The sequence below is a fragment of the Leucoraja erinacea genome, chromosome 13 (genome assembly GCF_028641065.1).
Source record: "Leucoraja erinacea ecotype New England chromosome 13, Leri_hhj_1, whole genome shotgun sequence".
In the NCBI taxonomy this organism is placed as follows: domain Eukaryota; kingdom Metazoa; phylum Chordata; class Chondrichthyes; order Rajiformes; family Rajidae; genus Leucoraja; species Leucoraja erinaceus.
The window spans coordinates 48,154,665-48,174,842 of NC_073389.1; the positions used below are offsets into that span (position 1 = coordinate 48,154,665).

At 42.7% G+C, this 20,178-nt stretch overlaps 1 protein-coding gene across 5 annotated transcripts in view; it reads left to right on the forward strand.

Moving 5' to 3' along the window:
• The window catches only part of LOC129703009 (adapter SH3BGRL-like), a 49,821-nt gene that overhangs the window by 13,303 nt on the left and 16,340 nt on the right, over nucleotides 1-20,178 (forward strand). For all 5 annotated transcript variants that reach the window (XM_055645170.1, XM_055645171.1, XM_055645172.1 and 2 more), the window contains exons 2-3: nucleotides 15,781-15,966; nucleotides 18,951-19,031. In XM_055645170.1, the coding sequence (XP_055501145.1) occupies nucleotides 15,781-15,966; nucleotides 18,951-19,031 (267 nt within the window). The remainder of the gene's footprint in view (nucleotides 1-15,780; nucleotides 15,967-18,950; nucleotides 19,032-20,178) is intronic.

Below are 20,178 nucleotides of genomic sequence, written 5' to 3' on the forward strand. Positions count from 1 at the left end.
ATTACTCCTTGAAACTAATACACTCCAATCCAGGTAACCTTAGTGAGCCTTTTCTGCACCCTTTTCACATCCTTTCTACAGTCTGGTTACTAGAGTTTGATGCTCCAGTCTTCCTAGTGGACACCCACTGTATCAAGGATAAAAACCTTGAACGTTCTCGCAACTGGATACATGATGCTGCCCTGTATTTCCTAGTCGGGCTTTGAAGTTGGGCCGTACTTTATTGCTGTGATGATATGTACTGGCGGGAACATGTTGTTCGAGTTCTTCAGACCTTCTGTCCGATTCACCTTTCCGTCACAAAAGATGCCTGCATGATGAGTAGCCATTTTTTGTTGTTGCATTATCCAATGCCTTGAACTTCTTCCACTGAGTACAGTGTGGATAGTGTTGTATCCTCCTGCATTTCAATGCCATTCCTTTTCACTAATTTACTGAAGTCTGTTAGTTGCTGGTGTTCATAGATATGAAGAGGTTCATGACCTAGAACAGGAGCATAAACTCCCAATCCATATGTTGGCCATCTTCCACTGATGACTCGGGGCAAACGATTAGGGTTGCAGATCCACTTGTCAGGAGGTTTGTATTATTGTTTGCTTGCATGTTTGCTACTTGTGAATTAAGTATGCGTGTTTATAATTAACCTGCAACGTTCTTGGTTAAATGATGGTTCGTCTGGGGAATTACTTGTTCTATATATAGAATTCCATTGGCTAATTCATTCCCATTATAGGGATGGACCAACAGTTTTCATTTTGCCAAAGTAGAACTGATTTCGGAATCCTTGTTTTGAGATTTTAAACTTTTTTTATTTAGAAACATGGAACTGCAAATGCTGGTTTACACAAAAGGATACAAAAAGTTGGAGCAATTCAGCAAGTCGGGCAGCTTCTCTAGTGAACATGGATAGGTGAGGTTTTGAGTCGGGAAACGTAACCTATTATGTTCTCCAGACATGTTGCCTGACCTGCTCAGTGACTCCACCACTTTGTGTCCTTTAAATTATTTATTGAATTATGTAATTAATCCAAATGGGCCGTATACAATATTTCTATTCCACAATGGAGTAAAGCCCTTTGGGAACATTAATTTTGGTAGGAAAAGACACTAGCTAGATGACACTGCCTGCCCTGGAGCCAGTAGTGGAGGCTGATTCAGTTTTGGCATCTCGGTTGAAAGGAAAGAATTTGCGTGGGAGAAAGTGGGAAAATAGACACAGCAGAATTGTTTTTGCGTCATGACGGTTGGGGACTTGTTGAGCCAACAAACCTCCTTCCAAGCTGTACCAATCCTGTGATTCTGGAGTTTAGATTCCAAATGTGTAAGCATGGCGAAATGCAGTTATGTACTCTAAATCAATAGCTGAAACTTGAAGAAAAGGAGCAGGAGTAGTCATTCATCCTTTCACGTCTACTTTACTATTCAGTACCATTGTACTTCTGTTGTTCTGCTACAAGTAGGAGTTTCATTGCTCTATTTGGGACAGATGACAATAAAACACTCTTGATCATCTGCTTCAACATCCTGTCCCGTTGACCCTCCCCTCCCCCCTTCTCCCCAAAGCATTAAGATATGTATCTATGTTTAAGAAAGAACTGAAGATGGTGGAAAAATCAAAGGTAGACAAAAAATGCTGGAGAAACTCAGCAAGTGAGGCGAATATGTATCTATGTACTTTAAAGTATTTAACGCTTTCTGTGGTAGAAATATTCACAGGTTTATCCAGGGAAAGAGATTTCTGCTTGTCATCCCCATAGGATCCACCATGTACCTTGATTGTCTAGTCCAGATAAAACGTTATAGTTTCTGATTCCATTTGATCCCCTCTTGTTTTTCAATATTTCATCAAAAATGGACCTTAACAACCCATCTCTTCCTTGTACATCAGTCCTGACGTCCCAGGAGTCAGTGTAGTAACCAATTGTACTATTTCCCAAACCCCACAGACAAGAATGTCCTTCCTGAGGTAAGGTGACCAGATATGCAAAACAACTCCAGCACATGTGCAGCTGCGGTAGGACATCCTTGCACCAGTAATTAAATCCTCTTGCAATGAAAGCTAGCGACAGTCTATTTGCTTTCCTTGCAGTAGCTTGCTCCAAAATTCCTGCTATCAGTGACTAGTGTACAAGGATATCCAAGTCTCATTTACTTTCTTTTTACAATCTATTTCCATTCTCTTAATCTGCTGTGTCTTTGCCCACTAACTTGTCAAAATCACAATAGACCGTCTGAGCATCTTATTTGCAGCTCACCCCCCTCATGCCACTCTCTCAAGCTTAAATATAGACTTAACGCCAATTGAGAAAATCCCAAATGCTGTTCACAAATACTGTAGTGATGTTATGGTTTCTGGTTGTACTACTATGAATTGGCTGAATGTTTTAAGATGTGGATCACTTTTTCAAGCATCATCCAATTTGCTCTAGGAATAAATGTTAATTGTTGGATAATTGTGCAGTTTGTAAAGTGTTTCAGTTATTGCAGAATTTTAATAAATGTACATGGTAATGCACAAACAAACAGGAGTAGGGCACCTATTCCCCCAAGGCCTGCTACTCCATTCACTTGACATGCCCAAAGCCTCGAACCCTTCTGTGCTGCACCTTAAAATACACGGTCTATTCATATTACTGTAACTAGAAACCACAACTTGCATTGTCACTACCAGCCAAAAAGAGAACCGCTGGTAGTATTTCTACATAACCATCACTTCCTAAAATGTCTCCCTTCTCTCCAAATACTTAGTGATCTAGCCTCTACAGCCCTCTGGTGCAGGGAATTCCAGGGATTCACCACTGTCTCATGGAAAGATTGTAATCTGGCAAATTGCTAGCCTGTGTTAGATATTGCACCCAATGCCCTAGATGATGATTGTGATAATTTGCCAAACAGAAAGTTATGATGGTAAAGAAGGTGTTTTTAATTTCTAAATGTAAATCCTTCTGACAAATGTAAATCATGGTACTCTTTATCTAGAGACCTCACTGATTACAGCGTGGAAACAGGGCCTTCGGCCTACCAAGTCCGTGCCGACCAGTGATCACACCCCACACTAGCACTATATTATACACTATGGACAATTTACAGAAGCCAATTAATCTACAAACCTGTAAGTCTTTGGAGTGTGGGAGGTAAACGGAGCACCTGGAGAAAACCCACGTAGGTTACAGAGAACGTGCAAACTCCGTACAGACAGCACCTGTAGTCAGGATCGAACCCGGGGCTCTGGCGTTGTAAGGCAGCAACTCTACCGCTGCGCCACTGTGTCACCCCCTTGGATTTGTTTATTATCATATATACCAGGGTACAATGTAATTCCTTATTCCATAAAATTAAGTGTGAAACAAAGCTAATTGATTTACAAATGACATATAACCCCCCCCCCCCCCCCCCCACAAATGCTGTGAATCTGAAATATGAAATCTGAAAAAGGAAGAGGAGGAGCAGTGGGCTGAGGGAGAGCTGAGAAGGGGAGGAGAAAGTAAGGACTACCTGAAATTAGAGGTCAATGTTCATACCACTGGGGTGCAAACTGCCCAAGCAAAATATGAGGTGCTGCTCCTCCAATTTACGGTGGTCCTCACTCTGGCCATGGAGGAGGCCCAGAACAGAAAGGTGGGATTTGGGATTGGAGTTGAAGTGCTGAGCCACCGGGTGATCAGGTTGGTTATTGCGAACCCAGCGAAGGTGTTTGGCGAATCGATCGCCAAGCCTACGCTTGGTCTCACTGATGTCGAGCAGCTGACATCTAGAGCAGCGGATGCAATAGATGAGGTTGGGGGAGGTGCAGGTGAACCTCTGCCCCACCTGGAAAGACTGCTTGGGTTCTTGAATGGAGTCAAGGGGGGAAGTAAAGCGACAAGTGTAGCATTTCCTGCGGTTGGTTGCAAGGGAAAATGCCCGGAGAGGGGGTAGTTCGTGTGGGAAGGGACGAATTGATCAGCGAGTTACGGAGGGAGCGGTGCGGAAAGCAGACAGAGGAGGAGATGGGAAGATGTGGCAAGTGGTGGGGACACGTTGGACGTGGTGAAAATGGCTGAGGATTATTTGTTGTACGTGACGGCTGATAGGGTGGAAGGTGAGGACAAGGGGGACTCTTTTATTATTTTTTATACATTTTGGTTTCACCATGTAGAAATTACAGCTGTGTTTATACATAGTCCCCCTCATTTCAGGGCACCATAATGTTAGGGACACATGGCATTCACAGGTGTTTGTAAATGCTCAGGTGTGTTTAAATGCCTCCTTAATGCAGATATAAGAGCGTTCTCAGCACCTAGTCTTTCCTCCAGTCTTTCCATCACCTTTGGAAGCTTTTGTTGCTGTTTATAAACATAAGGAACAAAGTTGTGCTAATGAAAGTCAAAGAAGCCATTATTAAACTGAGAAACAAGAATAAAACTGTTAGAGATGTCAGCCAAACCTTAAGCTTACCAACTGTTTGGAACATCATTAAGAAGAAAGAGAGCACTGGTGAGCTTACTAATCGCAAAAGGGACTGGCTAACCAAGGAAGACCTCCACAGCTGATGACAGAAGAATTCTCTCTATAATAAAGAAAAATCCCCAAACATCTGTCTGACAGATCAGAAACACTCTTCAGGACTCGGGTGTGGATTTGTCAATGACCACTGTCTGCAGAAGACTTCATGAACAAAAATACAGAGGCTACATTGCAAGATGGAAACCACTGGTTGACCACAAAAATAGGATGGCCAAGTTACAGTTTGCCAAGAATTACTTAAAAGAGCAACCACAATTCTGGAAAAATGTCTTGTGGACAGATGAGATGAAGAGACTTACAAAACTCTTAAGGGGTTGGACAGGCTAGATGCAGGAAGATTGTTCCCGATGTTGGGGAAGTCCAGGACAAGGGGTCACAGCTTAAGGATAAGGGGGAAATCCTTTAAAACCGAGATGAGAAGAACTTTTTTCACACAGAGAGTGGTGAATCTCTGGAACTCTCTGCCACAGAAGGTAGTTGAGGCCAGTTCATTGGCTGTATTTAAGAGGGAGTTAGATGTGGCCCTTGTGGCTAAAGGGATCAGGGGGTATGGAGAGAAGGCAGGTACAGGATACTGAGTTGGATGATCAGCCATGATCATATTGAATGGTGGTGCAGGCTCGAAGGGCCGAATGGCCTACTCCTGTACCTATTTTCTATGTTTCTAAGATTAACTTATATCAGAGTGATGGCAAGAGCAAAGTATGGAGGGGAGAAGGAACTGCCCAAGACTTTATCTGAAACACGGTAGTGGGGGCATGTATGGGCGCTGAAGGTACTGGCTCACTTAGCTTCATTGATGATACAACTGCTGATGGTAGTAGCATAATGAATTCTGAAGTGTATAGACACATCCAATCTGCTCAAGTTCAAACAGATGCCAAATGACAGGGTTCCTGTCAATGATATCCTCTGTGTTCTCTTTGCAGAACTATATAAGGGAAACATTTCAAGCCAATGACCCTTTTAATATATTCATAATATCAAATATGTTCTTGCTTCCTTTTGTGCTTAATGATTCTCTTAAGATATGGTATGATTCTGTAGTTCAATTAATTTAAATTCTTAAACATGTTTCTTAATTCTTAAACTTTACTAACATGTTGAAAAAATTATCTTTGCAGTTAGGTTTTTTAATAGTGAGAGCAATTACTTCCTATAAGCATGCGATTATGTTGTGAACGTTCTGTTCTTTGAATAGATTAATTGAGGTGAATTTTGGCAGGGTGGTTGGCAGTAGATTTAAGAATTGTGTGCTGGAACTGGAACTAAACTGAAGTGAGAGTTATACATCTGGGATATTCTTGTTTTTTTTTTTAACTGTGTAGCACGCAAACATAAACTTCTCACTGTATCTCCATACATGTGGCAATAATAAACTTAACTAAGCTAGAACAAATCGATTGAGAAGAAGATAATTTTTCAATTTTATTAAACTGATTTATTGAATCTCAATGTTTTTGCAAAGGAAACCAATTCCTCAAAGAACCACGCAGATTGTGGTGCAAATGATTCCCTCAGTTGCAGCGTTCAGTGTAGTTGACATTGCCAAGAGAGTGCAAATGGGGATAACAATGTAGATGGTTTAAGACGTATGAAATTACTTCAGCAGTTCTTTGCTGTTGACGTAATATTTTATATGTGCTGCATTAAAGTACTTCATTTGAAATCCAGGCTGGTGGATTGGAATTCTCTGTCCCCTCATAGAATAGCTCGGGTTTCACTAAGTGCAGCAAGGGTGAGTGTCAGCAATGTTTCTCGCCGGATCTTTCAGCTGCACTCGGGGCTTCCATCTTGACGGGGACAAGTTAGCTTGGATATGCCTGTCAGAGATATGGCTGGCATGCATTGGAAGGAAATTAAAATAGACTTCTATTTTTACCTTAATTTCGTGTCTGCAGACTGTAAGTTAGTTGACATTTTCTAGAGCTGAAACTATTCGGAAAATGTATGAATATATTCGCCTTCATTTTTTAAATCATTTTTTACCCAGAGAGTGGTGAATCTGTGGAGTTCTCTGCCACATAAGGTCAGTTGAGGTCAGTTGAGGTCAGTTCATTGACTATATTTAAGAGGGAGTTAGGTGTGGACCAGGGGGTATGGAGAGAAGGCAGGTACGGGATACTGAGTTGGATGATCAGCCATGATCATATTGAATGGCGGTGCAGGCTCAAAGGGCCGAATGGCCTACTCCTGCACCTATTTTCTATGTTTCATGATTTGGCGGCCCACTGGCCAATATGCTGTCTGTATGGAGTTCGCACATTCTCCCCGCGACCGCATGGGTTTTCTCCGGGTTTCCTTCCACATTGCAAAGAAATGAGGGGTTTGTAGTTTAATTGACTTCAGTGAAATCCCCCAAAGTGTAAGGATTGGATGAGAAAGTGGGATAAACATAGAATTCATGTGAACAAGTGTTCAGTGGTTAGCAAGGACTCGGTGGGCTGAAGGGCCTGTTTCCATGCTAAACTAAACAAAAATACTTATATAAATACAAGAGTATGGAGCATTCTAAAGTTAGTGACTGATGTTTAAAGCGTGCCTTTATTTTTTTATATCCTTGTGACCTATTCAAACCTAAGAAAGCCACATTATTTAGTCTTTAGTGCTCTAAACTGCAGTTGTTTTGTGAATCCTACACAATTCATTACAGACTCGGGAATTGACTTGAATCTTGGAGTCCCTCTTCATTTTTTGAATGAATCTGTGTAACATGACTCGTATGTCACTTTAGTAGTTCAATCAATTTAAATGCTTAAACATGGATAGAAATATTGCAGTTTAACTAAAATGTTCAAAAATTATCTTTGCTGTTAGGCCTTTTTAATAGTAAGAGAGCAAATAGTTCCTATCAATCAAGCAATCATACTGTGAACGTTCTGTTCTATGAATAGTGTAATTTAAGTGGAAATTGACAGGGTGGTTGGCAGTAGATTTAAGAATTGTGTGCTGGAATTGACACTAAACTGGCTTAGTTTGAAGTGGGACCACCAGGGGCGTCATTTTCGTCTTTTTTTATTTTCAGTGTGTGTTAAAAGTTAGTGTAAATGTTGGCTGATTTGTTTTATGTGGGGGGTGGGGTCGGGGGAAACTTTTTTTTCAGTTTCTTACCTTGCCGGAGATGCGATTAATTTTCGGATCGCATCCTCTGGTCGCTCTGCGGCCTACCATCGATGGAGCTGGGGGCCTTCTTGGACTGACCATGAGGTCCCACCGTGGGGCGTGGACTTGAGTCGGGAGAGGCCGTGGATGTCGGAAGCTACAATGTCGCGGAAGGTTCGACCAGCCCCAACGCGATATAATACCATATAACCTTATAACAATGACAGCACGGAAACAGGCCATCTCGGCCCTACAAGTCCGTGCCTAACAATTATTTTCCCCTAGTCCCATCTACCTGCACTTAGACAATAACCCTCCATTCCTTTCCCATCCATATAACTATCCAATTTATTTTTAAATGATAAAATTGAACCTGCCTCCACCACTTCCACTGGAAGCTCATTCCACACAGCGATGTTCGGTAGTCCGGTGAGGGGGAGCTGACATTCCTTCTACCCCACCCCCCCCCCCCCCCCCCCCCCCCCCGACGCAGGAGAAGATTGCCTCGACGCAGAGGGCCAGCCGCCGCTGCGGGAATCAAGATCATCCCGTCAATGGAGGGTTTGAGGCCCCACCCCCCCCCGACCGCGGGAGAGCAAAGGGAAGAGATTGAACTTTTTTTCGCCTTCCATCACAGAGAGGAATGTGGAGGAGTCACTGTGATGGATGTTTTGTTAAAATGTGTTTTGTGTATTCCTTTGCTTTTTATTTGTAAGACTGACTTGGCAAATGAAATTCCTCGTATGTTACAAAACATACTTGGCTAATAAAGTATTATTGTAATTGAGATTGTGCGTTGTACATCTGTGATATTTGGGGATTTTGTTTGACTGGATAGCACATTAATTATATTGAGAAATTTAGGAAGATGGCCACATGATTTGTCCCTGAGGATTAAAAAATCAAGTTCCCATATTAATTTTTTTTTAATGAAGTTGAGATTTATTATAGATTCAAACTTTTAGATTTTGTTCTGGTTTAAAAATAACAGTTATAGTACACTATGCATTGATTATATGACATAAAATAGGTAGGTCTAATACTTTGTTGTATCAGCCATTGCTGTTGAGACTTGCTGCCTTGAAGAAAGGATGTTCTGTTTCTCAGTCAACATGTCTCTTTTACTTAAGCTTCCAGTAATACAAACCCAGAGACGCTACCGTTTGAGTATAGTAGGTGTACTAATTCAGCGGAGATATACTGGTTGATTAATCCCAATGACTTTTGTTGATTAACTCATCCTACATTATTACATCACATTATGTAATCCAGGCATAGCAAGGTGTACGCAAACAGCAGTGGAATCAATGGATACATGATCAATAGTTATGTTAGCGTTGGTTAAACAAGTATTGCCTAGCTGGGAATTCCTTTGCTTACGGCCATTACTTCACTTATGGCACAAACCAGATAACTGACCTTAGTATGTGAAATTAAAGAGCTGCAGATACTGATTTATACCAAAGATGGACACAAAGTGCCGGAGTGACTCAGCGGGTCAGGCAGCATCTCCGGAGAAAAAGGATGGGTGACGTTTCAGGTCGGGACCCTTCTTCAAACCCTTCTTTTTTTTCGGAGATGCTGCCTGCCAAGCTGAGTCACTCTAACACTTTGTGTCTACAACTGGCCTCAGTAATTCATCTAAATATTGGCAAATGCAACAATAAGCACCTGCTTGGGTTTTATTTCAAGTTACCTTGGCATAGAACACGAAACCACAATTTCTGATCTGTAGTTGACAATATAATAGTAAGATTAAACGAGTACTTACCAGTACGAAGTTTGATCTGTATTTTATGAGGAGTTACGATGAGGGATTACGTGAAGAACCCACCCAGCGCGCAGGCGCGGCATACTTCCAAGCAGCGGTGTGGAATCACAGATAGACACTAGTTGAAGTAAAGATAGTAAAGACCAACGAGACATTAGTCCGAATTTGATCTATATAATGAGGGTGGGAGCGGAGGGCACGTAATCCCTCATTGTAACTCCTCATAAAATACAGATCAAACTTCGTACTGGTAAGTACTCGTTTAATCTTACTATTTTACTTCGGAGTCACGTGAGTGACTACGTGAAGACTTCAAAGGTCTGTGATTTCAAACCGTGTAACAGTTATATCACTCACTGCCGAAAGATCATCGAGGGAGGAAGTGGTAGCTAAAGACCAACAAGTTTGTTTAGTTATAAAAGAAATGTTTATTAACTATAACAAAAAGTAGCTCCCATGGGCTTTAAATCATAACTTTGCGGTTTCTAAAATGCTATCCGCAAAGACGTCCTGTTCCATCAGCGGTTTTCTGTAAAATCGTTGGAATGTCGATTCCCTTGACCATCCCGCTGCTCTGAGGATGTGGTCTAGGGGAACCTGCATCCTATCCGCCGCTGAGGTGGACGCTGCCCTGGTTGAATGGGATTTAAAAACATTTGTGTTAATCCCTGCCATGTTGAGGACCTGTTTCAACCATCTGGATAATGTCTGGCTGGTAACCCGTCCAAAAGGCTTTCTGTGGCTAACCCATAAGGCTTTCTCTCTCCCTCTAAGCGTTTGGGTTGTGTCTAGATAATGATGAAGGTGGGTCACCACACACAGCCTAGGTTCTGGAGGGTAAGCCCGGAAGATCAACGGGGAGTTTGATGTACCTGGTCTACTTTGTTTTACCAACCCCGGCATGGTGAAAGTAATGGTATCTGGGGTGGTCACCATGTAGTTCAGATTTAGCTGATGGAGCGACTGAACCCTTTGAGCTGAGACAAGCGCCATGAGCATGAGGGTCTTATAAGTGGACTGTTCCAGGCTCAGGGATCCCACCGGAGGCCAACCTCGAAGGTGTGTCAGAACTACACTCACATCCCACATGTGGGTGTATCTAGGTGTAGGGGGTTTGGTATTAAAGATCCCTTTAAGGAGTCTGATGACCAGAGGGTGGGATCCCACACTATGCTGTCCTATCGGCATGAGGTATGCGGACAGTGCGCTCCGAGCCGTATTGATGGCACTGTAGCTCATCTTGAGATCATGGTGCAGGTGGGCCAGGAACTCCAGCACATCCGAGATCGAAGCCGTCTTGTAGGATGTCCCTGCGTCCAGACAGTACTGTTCCCATTTCCTGATGAAGGTCAGGTACTGTTTCTTGGTGGAAACTCGCAGGGATGCCGACATGGTGGTGATTGTTCTGTCTGATAACCCCAATCCCCGGTAAGGCCTGTTCAAAATCTGGAAACCAGGAGTTTCAATTTTTGGTGGCGTGGATGGCTAATGCCAGTTACCGGGTGAGTCAATAATTGGGGGTGGTGATGAAGGACCATAGGTGTCTCTACCACCATGTCGTGGAACATTGGGAACCATGGTTGGGTAGGCCAGTCGGGCACGACCAGAATGCCAGAGGCTGAGTCTGCCTGAATTTTCTGGAGTACCCGACTGATGAGGCAGAAGGGAGGGAAAGCATAGAAAAAGAAATTTCCCCAATCCAGCGTGAAGGCATCTACCGCTGCTGCCTCTGGGTCTGGTTCCCAAGCCACATACATGGGTAGTTGGTGATTTAACCTAGACGCAAACAAATCTATATCTGGCGTACCATATTGCTTGACAATTTTAGCAAATAATTTTGGGTCCAACATCCATTCGATGTTGTCGTTGAATTTTCGTGACCTGGTGTCCGCCACTAAATTTAGCTTGCCTGGTAAATAGGCAGCTGATAGCCAAATATGTCTCTCGACACACCATTGCCAGATTATAGCAGTTAATTTGTCGCATGATACTGATTTAATGCCACCCATGTGCTGGATATAAGATACTGCCGTAGTGTTGTCGATCATGATTCTAACATGCACGTGCCGCATATCAGATGCATATGCTTTTAGCCCATAAAAGGCGGCGAGCATTTCCAAAAAGTTAATGCCCAGTGATTGTAGTAGCGATGCCTCTGAGTTAGTCCATCTGCCACCTGTGCTGTCTATGGAGTTAGTAGCTCCCCAGCCTAAAGCACTGGCATCCGTTGCAATGGTTATGTTAGGATTGGTTACGGCGATAGGACTGTGACTGTGCCAAATATTGTCAACCCACCACTGAAGTTCTGATTTGGCTTCAGCGGGTAAATCCATTTTGCGATCATAATGCCCCCTATGAAGGCGTAATGCATGAGTCCTTGCTCTTTGTAGATTTTGATAATGCAAGGGCCCATGTTGGGCAGCCGGAAATGCTGCTACTATAGAGCCAATAACTCTGGCTACATGCCGTATTCTAGGTTGCGGTGTAGCAATTAAATGGCTACAAGCTTCAATGAGTGAAACTGTTTTGTCTCTGGGCAGAGTGACAGTCATGTGAATCGTGTCAATAGTGAAGCCTAGGTAATCCATGTTAGTAGTAGGCTCCAATATTGATTTATCTGGGTGAAGGATAAAACCCAAAGTTTCAAGGAGTTGTTTAGTGGCTAACACTCCTGCGACAGCTTGTTCCCGTGTTCTTCCTAATATGAGAACATCGTCCAGATAGGCCACAACTAAATGTTTTAGTTCTCTCAATTTCTTCATGGCCACTTTAAGAATTTTCGTAAATAGTCTGGGAGCTGTCGTTAAACCATTGGGCAAAGCTCGGTACTGCCATAGCTGGCCCCTCCAGATAAATTTCAGATATTTAAAGTAATCTTTATGAATGGGTACCAAATAGTAAGCATCTTTGATATCTATGCTTGCCATGTAGTATCCCTTGGAGATCAGTTGTCTGGCAGTGACAAATGTCTCCATTTTGAAATGTTGATACTCAACAGACTGATTCAGTGACGTCAGATCAATAATAATGCGACGTCCACCATCTTTTTTGGTTTTGAGAAAAATATTTGATACAAATTCTTGCGGCTCGTGTGTGGTCATTTCTATGATGCCTTTAGCCACGAGCCGATCAAGTTCAGCTTGTCCTTCTACCTTCTCAACTGCCGAGGGAAGGAACACCCTTTGGGGCATGTGCTGAACTGGCGGTTCTACGCCTGGTTTGAACTCAATTTTGTATCCACTAATACTGTTGAGTATAAACTTATTGTTAGTAAGGGAGCACCAAACATGCTTGAAGAACCTCAAACGTCCCCCTGTTAATACTACACCCTTTGTCTGTGTATGTTGACAGGAACCAGACCCACCTACCTCCATGTTCACTTGTGGGGTCGTTTTCGGTGGGTCTGGCCCAAGGTTGTCCGTGTTGGTGCTGCGGTGGGGCGGCGCATCTTCCCACGGCTCCGCCCTGGGCCCCGCTCTAAAAAAGAGCTCTGGGGGTAGTGGGAGGCGGTCACCAGGCTTTCACCAGCTCGGTATCTGCTGGTGGCTGCCGAGGCGTGCGGCCAACTGGGTGTCTTCACCCTGCTCGGTCCTGGCCCTGCCCTCATGAGGCCTACTGGTTTTGCCGCCTCTTCCAACTCCTTCAGCCTTTTGGCCAGATCCGCACCAAATAGCAGCGCCTGTCGTTCGGGCGCTGGAGCTTTACAGAGGCCGGCATATGTTGGGTTGAGGGCAGGCCTGATGTTGTCCCTCAGCGCCTCGCAATTTTCTGGCGCTATGTAATTGTCAAGGGCCTGCTGGACAGCCTTGTCCTGCAGCGGGTTGTTGGACAGCCTGTTTATGGTGGCCGCCATTCTGGGTGGCAACACCATCCCAGTTGTTGGGGGCGCTGCATATCGGCCCACTACACCCAGTAGCTCTTCTTCCGGCACGCCCGGCATGCTGATGGTATCCTCCGCCTGCCCTTGGGATAGGCCAGCCCAGTCCTGGCCTCCCTTACTGCCCTCGAACATAGAGGGTACAGAAGGGTGTGGAGAGGAGGAGGCCAAAGCCCGTCCTCCTGGGAGATGCCGCATCTCATGCAGCTGATCCGAGCGTCTCCCCTTTTCGGTGGGGGAGAGTGTTCCCGTTCCTCCGATTCATCAGAGGACACCGGCCGGTCGGTTTTATGTGTCGCCTTCCTCCCTGTGCGGGGCGTTGAAATCTGCAGCACTGGGGGCGGCTCGGTGTCGGGTGAGCGGGAGCGTTGAAAAGGCTCCTCCGCTGCGAGAGGCTGCCGTCCCGCTATGGACCCGTCCTCGGGTGGAGTTGGGCAGGCAGTCCTCCTGGCTGGTCGCTTGCGAGAGGCCATGATTCTCTCTGGAGCGACTCTGTAACAAAAAGGGCACTTACCTGAGGTCTTGTCTTTATGCTGCAGCTGGAGAGCCTGGCTCCAGCTGCTGCCGCTGTTGCACTGCTGACGTAATGCCGCGCCTGCGCGCTGGGTGGGTTCTTCACGTAGTCACTCACGTGACTCCGAAGTAAAATTAACTAAGGCAAGCCAACATGAGAAATTTAAATTGAAGGTAGACACAAAGTGTTGGAGTAACTCAATGGGTCAGGCAGCATCTCTGAAGAAAAGGGATGGGTGATGTTTTGGGTTAATTGGGACGACAGATGGCACAATGGGCTAAGTGTTCGGCTGGTGACCGGAAGGTAGCCGGTTCGAATCCCGCTTGGAGTGCATACTGTCGTTGTGTCCTTGGGGCAAGACACTTCACCCACCTTTGCCTGTGTGTAAATGTAATGTAATTATGTGAAGCACTTTGGGGTCAATGCAAGTTGACTAAAAATGTGCTATATAAATAAGATTATTATTATTATTATTAATTAATCTAAGTGCAAGTACATTGATTCTGTAATTATTAAGAAAGGTGATGGATTTCCATGAAAGTAGTTATGCTGTGGAATTCTTAAATCCATATTGAAAATTCCATACTTGTCAAAATATACGAGCGTTCTTGTGCATAAATGAGTAGAACTTGGTCTTCAAAATATTTGTAAACACCAGAGTCACAGGAATAAATTGTATTTGTTTTGTTCAGTCACTAAAAAGATGGCTATACAAATTACACACAATATTGCAACATAAGATCATTCAAGGCTCAATACGTTTCTTCTAATAGCTGTTTACTATTTATTTGTTTAAGAATGAAGTATTAAATATGGGTTTCATGATTAGGCAATGTCTTTTCACAGGAAGTGCTTAAATACTGAGTTGCACGGCTACTCTGTATTTAATTTGACTTTTTATTTGACTGATTTTATACTTTGAATTTGATCAGTTTTTAGCTTCCTTTAGAGAGTTCATGTGAAATTATAGTTTTTTTCAAATACTTGTAGGATTTTCTATTGCCCTTTATATTTGTACAAATAAATTTGAAAACCTCATTGTCATCTTTACTGGATTTAATTAATCTCTAAAATGTAATATTTTTCATTTCTGTACTGGGTTCCACAAGATTTCTGAGGTATTTCATCATCCAGCCAGCACTTTTAATAATTTCAACACCTGGAGGTCCTTTAAAACTGGGCATTTGATCTGGTCAACAGTAACATTTTAGTCCGAAACAGATTTATTTAGTGGGACTCTGATTTATTATATTAACATTAGATTATTTGGATTGCTATCCAGTCATTTGTTATAACTTCCATAACCTATTGGTTGTACTTGTGGTTTTGATAACCTGCTGGATTTACTATTCTGTACCTATATAATATTGTCAAATTAATTTCCGTTATGTATGATGTAAGTAACCTATTCTTTGCTATGTTCTTTGATGGAATGGTACAAGTGGTTTATGTCTTATCTGGTCATAAACCATATGTACCATTCCTATTAGTACAGGCACAGTGGCGCAGCAGTATTTTTTATTTTATTTTATTTTTTTAATGATTTTTTTTTATTTTTTATGATACTGCCTGTAAGGGAAATTCATTTCGTTGTCTCAAATTGAGACAATGACAATAAATTTGAATACAATACAATACAATACAATAGTTGCTGCCATACAGTGTCAAATTGGGTTCAGTCCTGACTACGGATGCTGTCTGAATGGAATTTGTATGTTCTCCCTGTGACCACGTGGTTTTTTTCTGGATGTTCCGGTGTCCTCCCACACTCCAAAGACGTACAGGTTTGTAGGTTAATTGGCTTTTGTAAAATTGTAAATTGTCCCTCGTGTGTAGGACAGTGCTAGCGTACGGACCTGGTGGGCCTGATTTCACAATGTATCTCTAAAGGCAAAATCTAAAGGTAATTACTGTACTTGGGGATTGATATGAGACAGTAACAGTCATCGTAAACATGTCTCACTGGATTGATATCCATGGTGCACAACTTAATTATGGTCCTGTTCACAGATTAAAAAGAAACAACAGGATGTTCTCGGTTTCTTAGAAGCCAATAAAATTGATTTTAAAGAAATGGATATAGCAGCACATGAGGAAAACCGAAAATGGATGCGGGAGAATGTTCCCGGGGAAAAACGCCCTCAGAATGGTATTCCTCTTCCTCCACAGATCTTTAATGATGAACAGTATTGTGGGGTAAGAAATTATTCAATGGATATTTACTTTTCTCCTTCTGTTTGAAGTATTAGTGTCTACATTTTAATCACGTGGCCTTCATTTTTTCTTAATTTCTATGAATGATCTCTGGGGAGATGGGATACATATAACATGAAACCAAAACTTAACTTTATAAAATTCTGAAATAAACTTATTTTGTGAATCTCTCCTCCTGTCTTTATTGCATTAAATGTGTCGGTTAATTCTGTCAAATTCAATAGCCGTAAGAAACAAAATTATACCATCAGAGCCCCCAGGATCTGTGTTTTTTTTAATGGTGCTTAGATTCCTCAGCTTCTTTGAAAATTGGTCGTGTCCATTGAATGTTTTGCTCCTAAGGTGCTGATGAATGTGCTCCTTCCATTGATCTCATCGAGAATAAAATGAGATTAATGTAAATGGGTGTCTGAAGTTCAGCACAGCCTTGATCAAAGATCTTATAGCGGAGCTCTGCTATAAGATCTTTGGCCTTGATGGGCCAAAGAGGCGTCTAACTGTTGCTCCGTCTCTCAATTTAAAACCTTAAGTAATTGAACAGTGGATTTTTGCTTCCTTTGCCAGCTCTAACATTAAAAGTTAAGCCATCAAGTATTTTGCAAATGTGATAGTTCTTTAAAGGAAGTTACATTTCCAGAGATTTTAACTTCCCTTCCCATTCCCACACCAACCTTTCTGTCCTGGGCCTCTTCCACTGTCAGAGTGATGCCACACGCAAATTGGAGGAACAGTCCCATATATTTCATTTGGGCAGCTTACAACCCAGCGGTATAAATTTTGATTTCTTTCATTTCAAGTAATCCCTGCATTCCCTCTCTGTCTGCCCCCCTGCCCTAATCGTCCTACTTGGTCCACTACTCGCATCCTTTTATCCCTTTATTATCACCTCTACCCCAGCCAACGATGGGTCATTATGGGCTCCACCCTTCCTTGGTCATCTGTTGCCAGCCCTGCTTTGTTCTGACCTTTTCTTATCTCCAGTTCCCTTCCCTCAACTTTCAGTCTGAAGAACGTTCCAAACCTGAAACGTCACCCATCCTTTTCCTGCAAAGATGCTGCCTAACCCGCTGAGTTACTCCTGCACTTTGTGTCCATCTTAATTATTTGTCTCTGTACTTTTATCTGTACTGTAAGATCATAAGTGATAGGAGTACAATTAGGCCATTCGGCCCATCATGTCTACTCTGCCATTCAATCATGGCTGATCTATCTCTCCCTCCCAACACCATTCTCCTGCCTTCTCCCCATAACCTCTGACACCCATACAAATCAAGAATCTATCTATCTCTGCCTTAAATACATCCACTGACTTTGCCTTCACAGCCTTCTGTGTCAAAGAATTCCACAGATTCACCATCCTCTGACTAAAAAAAATCCTCCTCATCTCCTTCCTAAAAGATCATCTTTTAATTCTGATTCTATGACCTCTAGTCCTAGACTCTCCCATTAGTGGAAACATCCTCTCCACATCCACTCTATCCAAGTCTTTCACTATTCTTTTGTATTGGGTATTACCCAGAGGAAGCAAAGTAAACAAAATTCTCTTAAAACTTGAATAATATAATAATAATAATAATACATTTTATTTGTATAGCGCTTTTCAAGGACTCAAAGTCGCTTTACATGGTGAGTCAAGAACAAAACAAAATAGAGCAGTAAGACAGAGATGCAAAGGGGAGGGGGACATGGGACTAAGGGTATGCAGAGGTGAAGAGATGGGTCTTGAGGCGGGACTGGAAGATGGTGAGGGACTCAGAAGTTCGGATCAATTGTGGGAGGGAGTTCCAGAGCCTGGGAGCTGCCCTGGAGAAGGCTCTGTCTCCAAAAGTGCAGAGGTTGGATTTCAAAATGGAGAGGAGACCGGCTGAAATGGATCTGAGGGACCGTGAGGGTTGGTAGGGGGAGAGGAAGTCAGTGAGATATGGGGGGGGCAAGTGGTTGAGGGCTTTGTAGGTGAGGACCAGGATTTTGTAGATGATCCGGTGGGAAATGGGAAGCCAGTGAAGTTCTTTGAGGACTGGGGTGATGTGGTGCCAGGATTTGGTGTGGGTAATGAGTCGGGCGGCTGCATTCTGGACCAGTTGGAGTCGGTTGATGTTGCTGGAATTGATGCCAAAGAGAAGAGAGTTACAGTAGTCCAGTCAGGAGGAGATGAAGGCATGGATGAGTCTTTCAGCAGCGGGAGGTGTGAGAGAGGGTCTGAGTTTGGCAATGTTGCGGAGATGAAAGAAGGAGGTTTTAATGACATGGTGGATGTGAGGCTCAAGGGAGAGGGTTGAGTCAAAGATCACGCCAAGGTTGCGGGCCTGAGGAGATGGGGAGACAGTGGTGCCGTCAATAGTGAGAGTGGGGTTGTTAATTTTGGTAAGTGTTGATTTGGAGCCAATGAGGAGAAATTCTGTTCTGTTACTGTTTCATTTAAGGAAGTTGAGTTGCATCCAAGATTTGATGGCCGACAGGCAGGAGTTGATATGGGAGAGAGGGGGGTGGTGGGGGGACTTGGTGCTGAGATAGATCTGGGTGTCATCAGCATAGCAATGGAAGTCCAGTTTGAAGTGACGGAGTATATGACCAAAGGGGAGGATGTAGATGATGAAGAATAGGGGACCGAGAACAGAGCCTTGGGGAACGCCTTGAGTGACAGTGGCTGTAGCAGAGGTGTGGTTATGGAGAGAGATGAAGTGGGATCGGTTGGAAAGGTAGGAACGGAGCCAGTTGAGTGCAGAACCTTCAATGCCAAGGTCTTTAAGTCTGGTAAGCAGGATGTTATGATTCACGGTATCGAAGGCCACACTCGGGTCGAGAAGGATGAGGATGTTGAGGGATATCTCCTTTTAAGCCTATTTTATATTTAAATACTTCAGGGCCTTTTAAGTCTGATCTCATTATAATGACTTCTGCATTGCCATTTGCAATGTTAATTAAAAGCCAACTTACATATTTCATTTATTTTTTTACCACCATAGGACTTTGAGAGTTTCTTCAATGCCAAAGAGGATAATGGAGTTTATGCATTTCTTGGTCTGACGCCACCTCCTGGTTCAAAGGTATTTTCCTGCATTTTCATCCGTTTGTTGTTTAAAATTATATGAAAAAATAATTTGCTTATCAGGTGCAGTCTAAAAATGGGTGCTTCCAGAGAGAAAAATTACCTAATTAAAAATTCACAGCTATTTTCATACCACCTTTAGTTATAGGGAAGAGTTATCCCTGAAACACACATCTGAATTGATGGAAATGAAATTTGAGCTTCTACCAGTTCAAAGGCAAATCCGATTGTCAATTTACTTTGACCATTCTCATAAGTATTTGGTATGCAAGGTTGGAAATTATTTTTCTCACATCTAAAAGATAAAAAAGAATTGCTTTTGGGTTAGCACCTTTCATGGGCTTGAGTATTCCTAGCACTTTAACACTCAAAGTACTCATTTGATTATATAATGAATATTATCTGGATGCTATCTTGCAGAAAGCCAATCTTTTCTGTTTACATTTAGTGATGGTCCATGTTTATCTTGGAGTCCAGCTTTTTAATTCAATTGCAGCATGATGCGTAGTTATTCATACAATTGGCATGTGTAGGAAGTTCCAGTATTCCAACTGTGATCAGGGACAAAATGACAAAGTTAACAAATCAAATTGAGTTTATAATCATATGCACAAGTATAGTTAGGTACAGGTACATTGAAAATCCTGCTTGCGGCAGCATCACATGCACATAGACTCAAATAACACACAATAACATATACCTAAATTACACATTCTGCAAGACAGTAAAAATTAAAAGGCTGTACTTTCTTTTTCTCAATTGGGTGAAAAATATTTCATGGCACTGATTTGAAGAAAGGTGCCTTTCCTAATATTTTGACTAATGTATATCTTTGGCTCAACTTCACTGATAAAATGTTATGGTGCTGTTTGTAGGAGCACTGTGTACAAATTGCCTAATGTTTTAACATCAAAGCAACGATTGTCTTTCAAAAAGTAGTCCTGTGAATGTACAGGACAGGAATGAAACGGTACACAATTCTTTTCCAGGAAGCAGCAATTCACTTTGTTTTACATTCAATAGGAGAAGTTACGGGTTTGCCTGTAACATGCCAGCAGTTTGCTGCCATGATGTGAGTTTGGAGAGATGATGGAAAGGTTGATGTGATTTTTTTCATCAGAATGACTGTGACAGTGAACTTGTGA